Source organism: Betta splendens, chromosome 2 (genome assembly GCF_900634795.4).
Source record: "Betta splendens chromosome 2, fBetSpl5.4, whole genome shotgun sequence".
NCBI classification, from domain to species: Eukaryota; Metazoa; Chordata; class Actinopteri; order Anabantiformes; family Osphronemidae; genus Betta; species Betta splendens.
This window is the reverse complement of record NC_040882.2, coordinates 16,890,958-16,905,759: the sequence shown is the minus strand read 5'-3', so window position 1 is coordinate 16,905,759 and position 14,802 is coordinate 16,890,958. Positions and strand designations below refer to the sequence as shown.

General features: G+C 48.1%; 1 protein-coding gene across 32 annotated transcripts in view; it reads right to left on the bottom strand.

Moving 5' to 3' along the window:
* Positions 1–275: 275 nt before the first annotated feature.
* ank2b (ankyrin 2b, neuronal) overlaps positions 276–14,802 on the bottom strand; it is a 93,108-nt gene continuing 78,581 nt past the window's right edge. For 29 of the 32 annotated variants that reach the window (XM_055506840.1, XM_055506839.1, XM_055506844.1 and 26 more), the window contains 9 exons: positions 14,579–14,728; positions 14,254–14,488; positions 14,125–14,185; positions 3,749–3,841; positions 3,452–3,535; positions 3,197–3,361; positions 2,860–3,048; positions 2,622–2,713; positions 276–2,255 (listed from right to left, as the gene is read on the bottom strand). In XM_055506840.1, coding sequence (XP_055362815.1) covers positions 2,048–2,255; positions 2,622–2,713; positions 2,860–3,048; positions 3,197–3,361; positions 3,452–3,535; positions 3,749–3,841; positions 14,125–14,185; positions 14,254–14,488; positions 14,579–14,728 — 1,277 coding nt within the window. In that variant the 3' untranslated portion in view covers positions 276–2,047. The remainder of the gene's footprint in view (positions 2,256–2,621; positions 2,714–2,859; positions 3,049–3,196; positions 3,362–3,451; positions 3,536–3,748; positions 3,842–14,124; positions 14,186–14,253; positions 14,489–14,578; positions 14,729–14,802) is intronic. The other 3 variants (XM_055506863.1, XM_055506842.1, XM_055506849.1) reach the window with 2 other exon arrangements.

Sequence of the window (14,802 nt, the reverse complement as noted above, 5' to 3'; positions counted from 1 at the left end):
TGTTCTGCCGGATGGGGACGTTCTCACATCCAGACAGTTTCTAAAGGATCATTACAGTAGATTAAATACTTGAAATGAAATACTTTTTTATAGAAAATTGAAATCTAACCTGAAGAAAAAAATGGAGAAAGCACATCAGTAGATTCATGGTGACAAACGTGCCTGTGAGCCCCGTGGAGTTCCAGTCCTCTTCCCCTGGTGGACTCTGACCACACTATTACTTTCAGCCTCTTGGCGTTTCAGCTGCCGCTTTAAAGAACCACATCACTGCACAGTTGACACGTACAGTTTTATTGTTCTTCCACGTACACACTGCAGCTGCTGCCTTGTTAGACTTTCAGATTGATCTTATTTTTTAGTAATAATTTGATAAACTCATACATGCCCGCATAGATAATTGCACTGTTAATATGTATATATTGTTATCACCATGGAAACAAGATGCTCATTTATCAAATCAATGGTCTGTTTTGACACTTCATTTTATTCTATTGGATCACACTCAAAGTAAATGGCAACGTGAGGACTGTACTGTTCCATAAAGTCTGGAGTGTAGGTAACCGCCACAGTCTTCAGCCTGAATCCAGTTCAAACATCTTCACTTTTAGCTTGGGATCACATTCAAACACGCACACGCAGCGCTCTGGGCTTCGTTTAGCACGCGGGGGTCACGTGGAGGGTGGCAATTAAAGTAGGAGCTAAAGTGGGTGTTTGCTTGGAAGTGCAGTTAGTGTGTTGGTGTTTAAAAAGCAGTGCTCACAAGTAAAACTAAAAGGTTCAGTCTGGGGTCTGTGTCTGCTGCTCGCGCCAACAAATCCTGTAGGGAAGAGCAAAACCAACAATACATCAGTCCATCGCTCTGAGCTCCACACTATTCACCTGTTCGGTCACTGTGACTTTCCTCAATCACTGAGGTACTTTGGTTTAATAAATAGCTTATTTCTTGTGTCATCAATCATCATCATCGTTTACTTTTTTTTATTAGTTGCAGGTTTAAGGGGGAAAAGAATTACCAGAACAAACCCAGGGATCCACAATATTTAGTTATTTTCTATTGAATATTTATTTATGTGCTGTTTGGCCTTTCTATCTGACCCTCCTTGTGATGCTTGGTGACCATTGGAGCTCTGATGCTAGTATTGTATTGTTGGTCTTGTTCTGCACATGGGCAAACATTTAATAGGGTTCATCCTTTAAAAGGCTTCATGGACAGCGAGCTCGCTGCAGTCTGGGGCGCAGGTGAGGGGTGAAGCTACGCGTACGACGACTGGGGGTTAAGTGCTGGATCCGCTTTACAAACACCCCCCCATCACTACGTTCTGTCTCAATACACACTGTATATACACACACGGAGGCGGCAGCTCTGTGACGGAGAAAATGTGAATGCACAACACGTATTAGGACGGACACGAAAGAAAAAAAGAGCAGGCGCATCATGGGAAGACGAACACAGCCTTTGTAAACGGATCAGCAGGTTGATGTCTGGCTGTTTAAAGAGTCCATGATGATGCAGTACACACATTCACTCCCAGTTCACTCTCTATTAACATTAACGTCACCTGGTGGGTGGCCATTCTCCAGCTGAATCGGTGCCTGTACAGCAGGTTTACGTGGGCTAATGTAATAAATGCTTTTGATTTTTTAACTGTTTTCCAGATTTCTTTCCATCAGTCCGAGCTTTTTTTTCTTTTTATTTCCTCTATATACAAATGTTTACAAGAGTTTTTCTAGAAGAGGCCGTGCATCCATCCATCCATCCATCTGACTGTGATCCACCGTTGGTGCATCGTACCTTAACTACACTACAGCAGCCAGAAGGTAAAAAGACAAAAACCGACGATGCTGTCTTTGGTCACAAAAAAGAGCAAATGAAACACAACATGAGGGAAAAAGGTGTGTGAAAGCACAAAAACACTGCTCCAAAAGCTGACAAAAAGGTAAAACTAGTGACCAGTGAGGACAGCAGGAGGGAACATGTTGATCTGAGGAGTCACCAAAGGCTTCAGTGGAACGTGTCCTGTGGAGAAACGACAGCAGTTGCTCAGTCTTAGCTCTTCTCCTCGTCTTCCTCGTCTTCCTCCTCCTCCGGGTGCTCGTCCTCACAGTAGCGCTGGAGCAGCCGGTGCAGGTGCTGCTGCAGGGCGTCGGGCTGCAGGGCGTCTGGGGTGTCGTCCAGACGCTCCAGGTGCACCTGCTTCCCCTGGGCGTCCCTCACCACGGTCCTCTTCTGGGTGCGCGACTTACGCATCCGGCTTCTGAGGGGACACACACGGCGGCGTTACGCCACAGGAAGAGGAAGTGAACGGCCGCATGCTGGTTTCCACCGGGACAGGAGCAAATCAGGCCCACAATTACCTTACATCTTGGTCCACAGTTAATCTATAACTACAAGCACAGACGTCATGCAGTTGACTGCAGTATAGCTTCAAAACGATGCCTTAATCTACTTTGTTGTCTAAATTATGTGGCTATTATCAACACACAAGTACAAACATCATGGTTGAGTTAGGAGTTTTTCTGTGTTTCTATCATTAGAGACTGTTAGAAGAGTGAGTCAACCATGCCTCCATGTCAAAGGATAATCAAGGCCTCCCTAATAAACTCCCATGCTGCGCTCAGACCTTTTAAGCACAGAACCATCCTCCTGCACAATCTCCCTCTCTACTACATGGGGCAGAAGCACTTTCCCAAAGCCTCCAGCATAACTCAACGCCTGGAGGGGAAAGAACGAGGAGGAGAGGGATCAGAAAGGCAGACGCAGGAACTTGACCTAAAACTGTACACAGGGTTTAGCGATGCGCTCGCTCCCCCAGAATCCTCTGTGAATGCGCTGCTTTCTTCTAGTTCAGACACACTGACCTTCTCAAAGTCCTCTCTGGCCGAGGGGAGATCTGCAGCCAGCGAGGGGTCCCCCGTCTGCTTCTCCATCCTCTCGCCTCTCACCACCGTCGTCTTGACGACCTTGCTGACCTTTCGACCCTGCACCGGCTCCACCTCAAACGCCGACGCCGTGGCTCCGGCCAAAGCCAGCGGCTCCGAGAAGGTCAGCTGGAGGAACACGGCACCGACTGTCAAGTGCTTTTATAGTTTCATACATAATAACTGAATGCATTTATTGACACATACAAAGCCAACTAGCCATCAGTGTGATGTGTTCATGGCACTAATGAGCACATTTGAATGCGTGGTGTCTGACCTCCTGCTGATCTCCCTCACTGTGGAGCACGGTTCTCCTCACCACCCTGGACACAGAGTCGCCCTCCTCGATCTGCACCGTCTCCTGGTGGGAGCCCTCCACGGTCACTTCCTGCGTCTCCATGCCGTCCGCCGACACATACTTGCGAATGACTTTGCGTGTGATCTAGCGCAGACAGAGACGGTTTGATGCAAAAACTGTACCACAGAGTTTGCACGTTGCATGTTTGTTGGTGCTGCGTCGCGCCCCCCCTACTTTTTTGACGACCATGTTGCCCTGCTCGTCTATGAACTTCTCCTCGGTGACCGTCTGTGGGGGGATGTCCGGAAGGTTGTCTGCCTGGAAGAAAGGGAACACTCTGTTGAAGCCCAATGTTGGTGTATCACCTAAAAAAAAGAAGCTAGTGGCTTGTTTTGCTTCACACCGTCGTCAGGGGCAAAGTCAAAGACAAAACACTGCTAATATTTTATTTTTCAAACACTTCGATAGCACATTATGATGACGATGTGAGCGGGCGTTCTCGGCCGTCACCCGTCCTCCCGGCTCGTTTACCTGGATGATAACCCGCCGTCGGACCACCCTGGTGGTCACCACCTCGTCCTCTGAGCTATCAGAGGACAGCATCCCTAGCTCCGCCGCTACCTCCTGGGAAACGGCACAGAACCACCACGGAACCATCAGTTTGTGTGGGCGCTACTGCAGCACTCCACTGTCCCTTCTTTTCTCTGGACCTCAGCGTTACTGTATGTCACAAGCCCCAAGCTTGTTCACCGTCAAATAGAATGAAAACGCATGAAGGGACACAGTAGTTGTGTGAGATGAAGAGAAGGCACAGTTATGCAGAACCCTTCAACTGAAGCGACGTGCAAGGACGGGAAGCAGCGTGTGAAATGAGGAGTTTCTCAGGTAACACATTAAAAGTCAATCGTTTGCTATAGAGATGTTTTTACAAATTAGTATGTGGTGATCTTTATTTAGTTTTCCTTACAGTCCATCTACATCGAGAGCAAAGCGCTAAACAAGTGAATTAGGGTTTGCTGATGATTTCACACACTGATGAAAATGACACAACTCAAAAGATGCAAACACGAGCAAATCAAGTGTAAAAGATACAACATTTTAGTCACTGATTACACCAAATTCCTTATTATTTATTAAGTAAAGGTGTTTCTTTATTCTAACTGTCTGCTCACCCATGCAAGCAAACACCCAGCAGCATTAATTTCACAAGACGTGTGTTAAATCCCTTGACCCTCGGGTGCAGCATAGCATCATCCAGCCTCCACCAGGCACCATCCCGGCCACATGCTCAACCTCTTACCCCTCCCAGAAAGTCATCGTCGTCGTCGTCATAATACTCTGCCTGAGATCTGGACGGCAGCTCCTCGCAGGTGCGGAGGCCGCCCTCCACTCCGCACGTCTGAGAGCCGTCGGAGTCGTAGGCGAACTCACAAAGGCTTTCGCTCCCGGAGGAGAGGCGCGCGCGGTCCTCGGCGTGGAGGAGGCGGCGGCCCGAGGAGTCGGGGCTCGTCCCAGGCAGCGGCGATGGAGGCTCGGTGATGCGGTAGCCAACGTGGGGCTGCAGCTTCGGCTCTTCGGCTTCAGACACGTCAGACGGGCCTTGTTTGCAGTCAAAGAACTCGGCATCCGAGTCGGAGAGACGCGGGGACTCGGAGCTCCTGCGGCCTCTTGGCGGGACCTCTGGCTCTGGTGCTAATTCTGAGGCGGTTTTCTCAAACTCTGAGAGGACCCGGTTAAAATCTGGGGAAAACTCAAAGTCTTCAGCGGCGGCTTCAGGTACGACTTGAGCCGGGCTCAGGTCACGTACCGACACTTGGCCACACCCGGAAACCCGCAGGCTTTGTTGGCCGGAAAAAACTGCCTCGTAATCTGGGGGCACCAGAAACTGGCTGGACATGGGTGAGAAAAGCTCCGAGGCCACGCTGCACCCCAGGTAGCGTGGCCGGTCCTCCTCCAGACGGAACGTCTGCTCGAGCGAGTGCAGGACCGGCGTGACGGTTCTGTGGCTGGCGTGGGAGGCGCGCTCGGGAAGCTGCAGGGGAAGCGCTGTCCGGGGTTCGTCGCCCGCGAACTGCGCCACTACTTTACTATCACCGCTAGCAGCAGCCTGCAAGTGAATGTCAACAACGGCCCCATGAGTTCACTGAAAGCGCGCGTCCAGACTGACATTCAACAGCTAAGAGGAGCTTTCATCCAGCAAACATCTGATGCGGTTAAGGACAACTAGACATGCGAGCGTGAAGCTACAAAGTCTAACATTTACAAAGTTCTAGTCAAACAGCAACACTATACTAGCGTTCAGAATGATGTGCTCATTAGTGTGTTGCCAGCGGGAATTAGAGCTTCATCACTTCATGAGTTCCTTCTCGACACCAAGGAACCTGGTAGTTACTGTAGTGAGGTCACGGTGGAACCGCTGCTGCATGCGGTGGATCAGGACGGTTAATCATGCGCCCACTCAAAGCATCACGGGGTCAGACAGGTCTCCAGTGTCACTGCACGCGTCCGGCGTTACTTCTGGTTAACGGCTGCGTCAGCTCGTCGGCGTCATGCTCATCTCTTACCATGTTGACTTCTCCGGGGCTGAGGCGAAGGAGCGTTTCTTCCTTCTCTTCCACGTCTCGGCCCTGCGGCGGCTTCTCACAAGCAGTGAGGGGCGAAGCTGGGAACCTTCTAGCGCCGGATGCATGTTGCACCCGCGTTGGACACGACAAAGCGTCACTAGCCTGATGAAGTAATGGTGACGCGAGTGCGGACGAAGGGTCCGGCAGGACAGAAGGTGTCACATGACGCACAGCCTCTTGTTTAGAGGCGAACTCACAACTAAATCCTAACTCCTCCTCTGAATCCAGACTTTGAGGACTCGCTGGTCTGGGGCTATCATCGATCCAACAATCGATGGGTAAAGCAGCATATTCAGAGTCTGATGACGAAGACAGGGGGGAGGGCGACCGATCACCCGGGGCAGCATGCATGAAATAAGAAGACAATATTCTCATGAAGTCAGGGACTGGTGAGTCCGGCAACAGCCGCGTGAACTCACTGACGGATGAAATGGACTCGGGGGAGGACGGCCTTTCAGTCTCACTGGCTCTTGATGATGTGACCATTAGCTCACACTCTGAATCTGAACCTACTTCAAGTGACTTAAAGTGAGGGACAGGAGAATCCGGGGAGAGGGGCCTCATCTCACAGACCCCGTGCACTGACTCTGCAGCTCTGTTAGTCACAATCACAGGTCTGTACTCAGACTCTACAGATTCTGGAGACGACGGCCTGCATTCGGCAAACAGGTTTCCAGATTCCGAATCCAGTGGCATGAAATCCATATCTGATGCTAATGTTGCAGGTGACGACGAGTCTGACCTCAGAAACGTTACGCATTCTGGCAGTGACATTATGAATGTGGGTAAGGGGGAATCTGGCGAGAGGGCTCTGAAACCATTAAGGGAGGTTACGGACTCTGGTGATGACGTTCTTTCCTCTAGCAGCATCGCTGAATGAGGAGACATGGCTCTGTATTCTGTCGGGGAGTCTGGAGAATGACGCGGATGCTCGTACTGGGGCGATGATACAGCCTCAGGGGCAGGGGTTTCAAATCGATATGTAGTGTCTCTGTAAGGAAGTTCTCCCGGACCCCAAATGTGCTCTGACACAGACAGGTCGTCATGAGCCGCGTCTGCATCTCGTTCATTTTCATCTTTTCCTTTTGTTTCCAGAATCTTTCTTGTGTTACTAATCACCTTCATAAACCCTGATTTGTGTTTGAAAGTTTCACCAGAATACTGAGGATCATACACTTGAGCAATCAACTTCCTTAAGTCAGCATCATAAACTAAGTTATACTCCACTACCCGAAACATCGAGGCTGATTTTTCCTGTGAAATCGGAGCCATTTCAGCAGCAGCTGGAACTTTAAATTCTGTAACTAAACATGTGGGCAACTCTTCCTCATCTAATGCAATACACTGTGGTGCTGGTACTGAACCTTCAGGAGGATGGGGTTCATGTTTATCGCCTGCTGTAGGTGAAATGTCCACCTTACATGGTATTTCTGACTCTGACTCAGGGGAATCGGGTCTAAAGTCATAATCATAATTAAGGGACATCTCAAACTCACTCACTGTATAATCCGATGTGATGGATTCTGGGGAAGATGATCTAAACCCAATGTTAATGATGACATTGTGAGGCACGGCTGCTCTGTAGTCTGGTATGGGTGAGTCTGGTGTCAGACGCTGGTGCTCATCTACAGATGCTCCGGACTCTGGTGAACAGGGTCTGGCTTCATTAACTAGTGATCCTAAGCTAAGAGCAATGGATTCTGTATCTGAACACACTGACAAAGGCGACACCGATCTGCTCCCAAACATTGCTTCAGGTGATGTGAATGTTGGTTTCATAAAGTCAGCCACAGGGGAATCAGGTGACAGTTTGACTGATGCTTGAGATTCAGGAGAAAAAGGTCTGCTTTCTAAGAACACTGGGGAAGATAAGTCTATTTCCAAATCTGATAACTCTGAGTCAGGTGTGATGGACCTGAGGTCAACATGAAAACTCCTATTTATTAAGGGCTTAAAGTCAGGAATGGGTGAGTCGGCTGAAAGAGGTCTGGATCCATCTTCGGGTGAAATTGAATCAGGAGATGCTGCTGTGTCCTCCCAAAGCCAAGGCCAACACAGATCTACATCTAGATCTGCATCTGAACAGATGGATTCAGGTGATGTGGACCTACAAATTACTGGCAAGATGGGAGGTTCAGTACGAACGTACTGAGGTACTGGAGAGTCTGGAGACCCAAATAAAGACATTGATGATGGTGGAGAATCAAGTCTTTTCTCAGCCTCAACCAGCTCAGACATTAATGGTGCTAATTCCACACTTGATGCAACTGACTCTGGTGATGACGACCTATAACCACTGGCATCAGGAACTGGTAAACATGGTCTGAAGTCAGGTGTGGGTGAATCAGGGGAAATTTGGATCTGTTCACTAAATGATTCTATAGACGCAGGAGATGAGGGACGATCCTCAAAGAACGTTGATGAAAGCAGTTCCATCTCTATTTCCAAGTCTGATGACAACGATGCTGGTGAAGCAGAACGGTTCTCTACATAGGATGAAGTCACTGTTTTTGTAAAGTCAGGAATGGGTGAGTCGACTGAAAGGGGTCTGGATCCATTGTTGGATGAAATTAAATCAGGAGATGCTGCTGTTTCCTCACAGAACCAAGGCCAACACAGATCTACATCTAGACCTCCATCCGAACAGATAGATTCAGGTGATGTGGACCTACACTTTTCAGGCAGGATGGGAGGTTCAGTACAAACGTACTGAGGTACTGGAGAGTCTGGAGACCCAAAGAAAGACATGGATGATGGTGGAGAATCAAGTCTTTCCTCTGCTTCAATCAGCTCAGACATTAATGGTGCTAATTCTAGATTTGATGCAACTGACTCTGGTGATGACGACCTATAACCACTGGCATCAGGAACTGGTAAACATGGCCTGAAGTCAGGTGTGGGTGAATCAGGTGAAAGTTGGCTCTGTTCACTGACTGATGCCATAGACTCAGGAGATGAGGGCCGATCCTCAAAGAACGTTGACAATTCCATCTCTATTTCCAAGTCTGATGACAACGATGCTGGCGAAGGAGAACGGTTCTCTACATAGGATGAAGTCAATGTCTTTGTAAAGTCAGGAATGAGTGAATCAGCTGAAAGAGGTCTGGATCCATCTTCGTATGAAATTGAATCAGGAGATGCTGCTGTGTCCTCCCAAAGCCAAGGCCAACACAGATCTACATCTAGATCTCCATCTGAACAGATGGATTCAGGTGATGTGGACCTACAAATTACTGGCAAGATGGGAGGTTCAGTACGAACGTACTGAGGTACTGGAGAGTCTGGAGACCCAAAGAAAGACATTGATGATGGTGGAGAATCAAGTCTTTCCTCAGCTTCAATCAGCTCAGACATTATTGGTGTTAATTCCACACTAGATGCAACTGATTCTGGTGATGACGACCTATAACCACTGGCATCAGGAACTGGTAAACATGGCCTGAAGTCAGGTGTGGGTGAATCAGGTGAAAGTTGGATCTGTTCACTGACTGATGCTATAGACGCAGGAGATGAGGGCCGATCCTCAAAGAACGTTGATGAAAGCAGTTCCATCTCTAATTCCAAGTCTGATGACAACGACGCTGGTGAAGGAGAACGGTTCTGTACATAGGACAGAGTCACTGTCTTTGTAAAGTCAGGAATGGGTGGATCAGCTGAAAGGGGTCTGGATCCATCGTTGGATGAAATTGAATCAGGAGATGCTGCTGTGTCCTCACAAAGCCAAGGCAAACCCAGATCTACTTCTAGATCTCCATCCGAACAGATGGATTCAGGTGATGTGGACCTACACTTTTCAGGCAGGATGGGAGGTTCAGTACAAACGTACTGAGGTACTGGAGAGTCTGGAGACCCAAATAAAGACAAGTACGATTGTGGAGAATCTGTTCTGTCCTCAACTTCAAATGAATGTGATATCAAGGGAGCAAAATCCACATCTGATGCCACTGACACAGGGGAAAAGGGCCTGAATTCATCCAGACACTCGTGTGATTCAGGAGATTGTGACCTGTCTTCAGCCTCTGGTTTTAATAGGTCTGGAAAATTGAGTCTGTCTTCAGCAACAGACAAGTAGTTAATCGAAGGGGTGTGGTCAGTGGCTGCTGTAGTGGATTTAATGGACGCTGACTTGAAAGAAACAAACGATGGGAATCGTTCAGCTCCTCTTTCAGTTGATGCAGGTGCAGGTGAATTTGGTGTCGAAGCTGAGAAAGGTGATGCAGGTCGACAGTCAGTGGCAGATGTCCCTAAGGGAGGAGAATGGTGTCTGTGTCGAATGTGATGGTCTGCAGGGGTTAATTCAGACGAGTTCTCTAGATCTGAGGAACCTGCTTGTAAAGAGACAGATCTACATTCACCCACAGTGTTCCCCGTCCAAGCATCAGTCATCTCCACGCATGTAACCACCTCAGCTTCCCTAATCGTGGCCTCTCCTGTATAATGGCGGTCATATAGTTGACACATCAGCTGGTTCACTCTGAATGCTCCACCAGCAGCTAATTGCCTATCTTCAGTAGGTGAAGCCACTGGTTTAGGTGAGTCCGCCATCTGATCTGGCAAAGCCTCGGCAGCTGTGGGTGTGAAGTCTACTGGTGATGAGTCTACTGGTGGTGTAGAACTGGCCAGTAAAGGTCTAGCTTCACTGAAAGAACTGGACTTTGGCGAATCTGACTCATGAGTAGCGTCAGGGGAAAAGTGGGAAACTGGAGAATGTGGAGGCGAGTCTGTTACAGACTGCAACACGCATGCTAATGTTGATTCTGCATGTGATAAAGGCCTGTGTTCTGACTCAGGACTGGGTGAGGCAATCCTTTCTTCATCCTCATTGTTAGCTTGCTCTGTGTGTAGAAAATCAGCATTAGAGGAATTTACAGGGTCTGACTTTAGGTCGTCCTCTGAGCCTCGCTCTTTCACACCTGAGGTCTCTGGAACATACTCAGTTCTAGAGCCAGCATACTCGAAAAACCCTATTTTACTGAAAAATGTCTCCCCAACATAGTGAGGGTCCCGTATGTGAGACGTGAGTTTCCAAAGTTCAACGTCGTGCACTAGTCTGTAGACTGGTTTTATGACTGCCTTTGAAGGCTGAACATCCCCACCAGCCAAACACTCTGTGGTCTCTGACACTTGGGCATCTATTGAGTTAGGTCTGTCGTAGGAAAGGAGCATGTCTTCATTTGATTGGTCATATTCAGAATCTGATATATCTGACTTTGAACAAAGTGAAATGAGTGATGCAGATTTTTTCAATTCTAATTCTGGAAGCGTCTGAAAGACACAAATTGGTGACTCATTGGAAAGTGGCCTGTTTTCGTCCATAGAATCTAAAGAACATGGTCTCGACAGTCTGCAGGTTAAGTCATAGCTGTAGTTGGAATCTTCACCGACTACCAACATACAGTCTAGATCTGAGACAACAGAATCAAATGATGAAGACCTATCCAGCCGAGCAGTAGCACCTGACTCTGGCAAAGCTGCTCTAAAGTCAGGAACAGGTGAGTCAGGTGACAGCGCTCTGCTTAGGTTTGCAGGCGATGGCGAACCAGGAGATGCTCTTCTGTCTTCAACATCAAATGAAATGTTTAAATTAGTCTCCATTTCCAGATCTGACAGCGCTGACTCAGTTGACTCTGATCTACAGAAAACCTGAGAAGCACCAGGGACGGAGGTGAAGTGAGGAACGGGGGAGTCGGGTGGTAAAGCACACTGGCTGTCTGTAGATCTCCCTGAGTGGGAGGAACCGGGTCTAAGAGATTCTGGAGACATGGGTCTGTATTGTTCGGGTGAAAGCGATCTTTGGTCGATTTCATCTTGGAAGTAATCTGTTTCGTCAACGTATTGATCTGAACTGTAGACTGGTCGCTGACAAACAGAAGACCCTCCAGCTAACTGCAGTTGTTTGGCTTCGACGTCAGACAACAACTGTGTTAAAACGACATCGTCAGATGCAGTTTCCTGCAATGAAAGACAAGTCGCTTCTGTCTCTGCATTGATCTCCTCTTTTTGAGATTCTGTGATATTCTTTACAGATTCATTATGAGTTTGAACAGATTTTTTAGATTTTTTCTTTTTTCTTCCTGTTTTGGTCTTAGAGGCAGGTCTGTCAATTTCCTCTATTTTTCTTTCATTGAAAAACTCATGAGTTTCAGTAGCCTCTGTTGGTGTATCAGTGTCAGCAGGTCCCACTGACTGTGGACTGTGGGTTTCTGTTTCAGATTTATTAGAATGCCTTTCTACAGGTTTAGAAAAAATATTGGATGAACCAAGTGCCATGTTGTCCTCTACAGATAAGTCACTTACAAGATTTGGGTTTTGGTCAGTTGCGAAATTTGTGACACTGCTAGAATCAAAGGACAATAGACTATTATTGGGAGTGGTTGCACACTGCACACCTGACAAAACAGATTCTGGTAATGAGCAAGGCACTAGACTATTCTCAACATCAGACACAGACACAACAACCCAGTCATTATCAGACTCATAGGCTAATTCCACTGGTGTTGCTGGGTTGTTTTCATCAAATGCTAATGGAAGAGGGGACTTTGGTCTGTAACCCACAGTTCTGATGTCACATATTGTGTGTGTCGGTTTAGTAGATTCAGGGGAAGGGACTCTATATGAAACAGGCTCTGATTCATTTCCAGATGCGACTGAAGCAGGTGATGCAGCTCTATTTTCAAAATGAAGTGATGCTGCAGACACAGAGCCATACTCCACATCCGAGTATGCAGACTCAGGTGAGGAGGATCGGTCTCCTGTCATTACAATAGCTGAGTCAGGGCAACTGTAACTGAATTCAGGTACAGGGGAATCAGGTGACATCCTGCTGTATTCATTAATAGATGCTAAAGATGCTGGTGAGGACAACCGGTCGGTCACTGACCAAATGTTGGTCTCAGTTTCCATGTCTGATATTACTGATTCTGGTGATGGGATGGGAGAGTATGGAGGAAGGCAGCAATGCACAGTGTCGGACACTGTAGAATCAGGAGATGAGTTTAACTCATAGAAATCTGGGGTCGTATCGTCAGAATATGTAAACAGACACTGTGTGGTTTCTAACACGGCAGAGTCTGGGGAGGATATCCTATCATCCATGTTAAAGCCTAAGAAGAGCTCCCTGTCGCTGTAATCACTAGATGGTGATAAGGGTCTAACTGGTTCATTGTTAGAAACCATTGGCGTCAGTGGTCGTTCCTCTGTTTCTGATGATAACAGCATCGCGGTGCCGTGTTTAAACAGCAACGGTGGCTCCCGAAGAGATGCCCCAACATCACAGCTTTCCCAAGGGAATACAGGAGGTGGGAGAGGGGATAAGGGCCTAAATTCAGGTACTGGAGAATCAGGAGCCAGGAAATGTTTCTCATTTACTGACAGCACGGAGTCAGGCGAGGAGGCCCTGCTCTCTATAAGTATAATTGCTAAATCAGCAGCACATTCAGATGACCTATCCATTCTATGTTCTTCCTTCCCTTCACATGCTTCTAACTCAGATGCAGACTCCGCAGCCACTGCTCCCTCAAAACTGTACTCATTTTCTTGTATACCTGGCAAAGCCTTATTTCCTGACAGAGCTTCAACCTGCACACAGGATGAGTCATGTGACACCTGAGTGACGCTGGCTGAGCTCATCACTTTCTGAGTGTCGTGCTCAGACGTTGAAACATCTTCAGGCGCCACAGTGTCTTTCCAGCCCCCGGCTTGGATCGTGTCTTCCGTGGTTGTGTTCGCAGACATTACAGATGCATCCTCGCCTTCTGAATCGATCATCTCAAAATCGTAGCCATATAGGACTTTATACAGGCGGCGCGAGACTTTATCCATGTGTTCTGCGTCCAGCTGCTCCGACTGTCCACTTTTGACCTGTGCACTCGTCGGCCGCTGTGAGTCCTCCACCGTTTCTGTAAGCTCCATGGACAGTGTCCTGAAGTCTCGTTCAGCTTGGTCACACTCAATCAAGCTGTCTCCAAAATCATTCATAGACAGCGGCCTGCTCTCACACACGCCTGTTCGAGAGCGGTTGGCTGACGTTCGCCAAGGCAACGGCGACAAATGATCAGCGCTACATTCCGATTGGATGGCCTGTAGACACTCCAAGCTCCACTCTTCTCCCCCTTCTGCCCCCTCATATCCAACAGCACCCTCATCACCACCTGCTTCGACAGTGGGGTGAGTATCAGGGGTAATCAGGATGCCTAACTTAGGTCCCCCTTTGTACACGGGGTCTATCACATGGGACCGGAGGTTGTAGGGGGATGTGCGGTACAGCGTGAAGAAAGGACTTACTTGTTTATAACTGCCAGTGTGCACAGGGTCCATCACTTCCTCGTATATTCTTTGCGATGTGCTGCAAATGAAAGAAGATTTTAGCCATTTGTTGCTCATTCAGTAGGCGCATCTTTGTTGATGACTTACTATGTTGTCTCCATCTGCTTTTGCAGCTTCTCTTTCTGGGCATTTCTAAGGAACCCTGTCGCTGTGGAGTCTGCCTCCGATCGTCCTGGTGCCTCATGAAGTGACGACAAACTGGAGGACAGGTCCTCGGCGGACACCACGGGCACCTCGCGCCCCGAGCCTGGACTGCTACGTGCAGCCTCGGTGCGCCTGCCCGTACTGGGGCTGTCCATGTCTTCATGAAGAGCAGAAAACCCTGGACAGAGAGCAGACAGGAAGGAATTATAGCAACTCGAAGCATAACCCCGGCTGACAGTTTGGAGCAGAGTGAGAATGGCTTGTCAACCTTCACTATGGTCGAGTGCTATAGTCTGTTCGATTTCTGCATAGGTGTGTGATGACGTCTCGTCCTGAGTGGACTTCATTATCTTTGTTTCTATTAGATGAACGATGTCCATTCGGTTGATCTTCGTCAGTCTTTTGATCAGAGTTGATTCTGTTGAAGTGGAAGAGAATAGACTTCAAGGTTAAACTTTACTTTTTAATGTCCTTCTGCTTTGAGGCATGTGC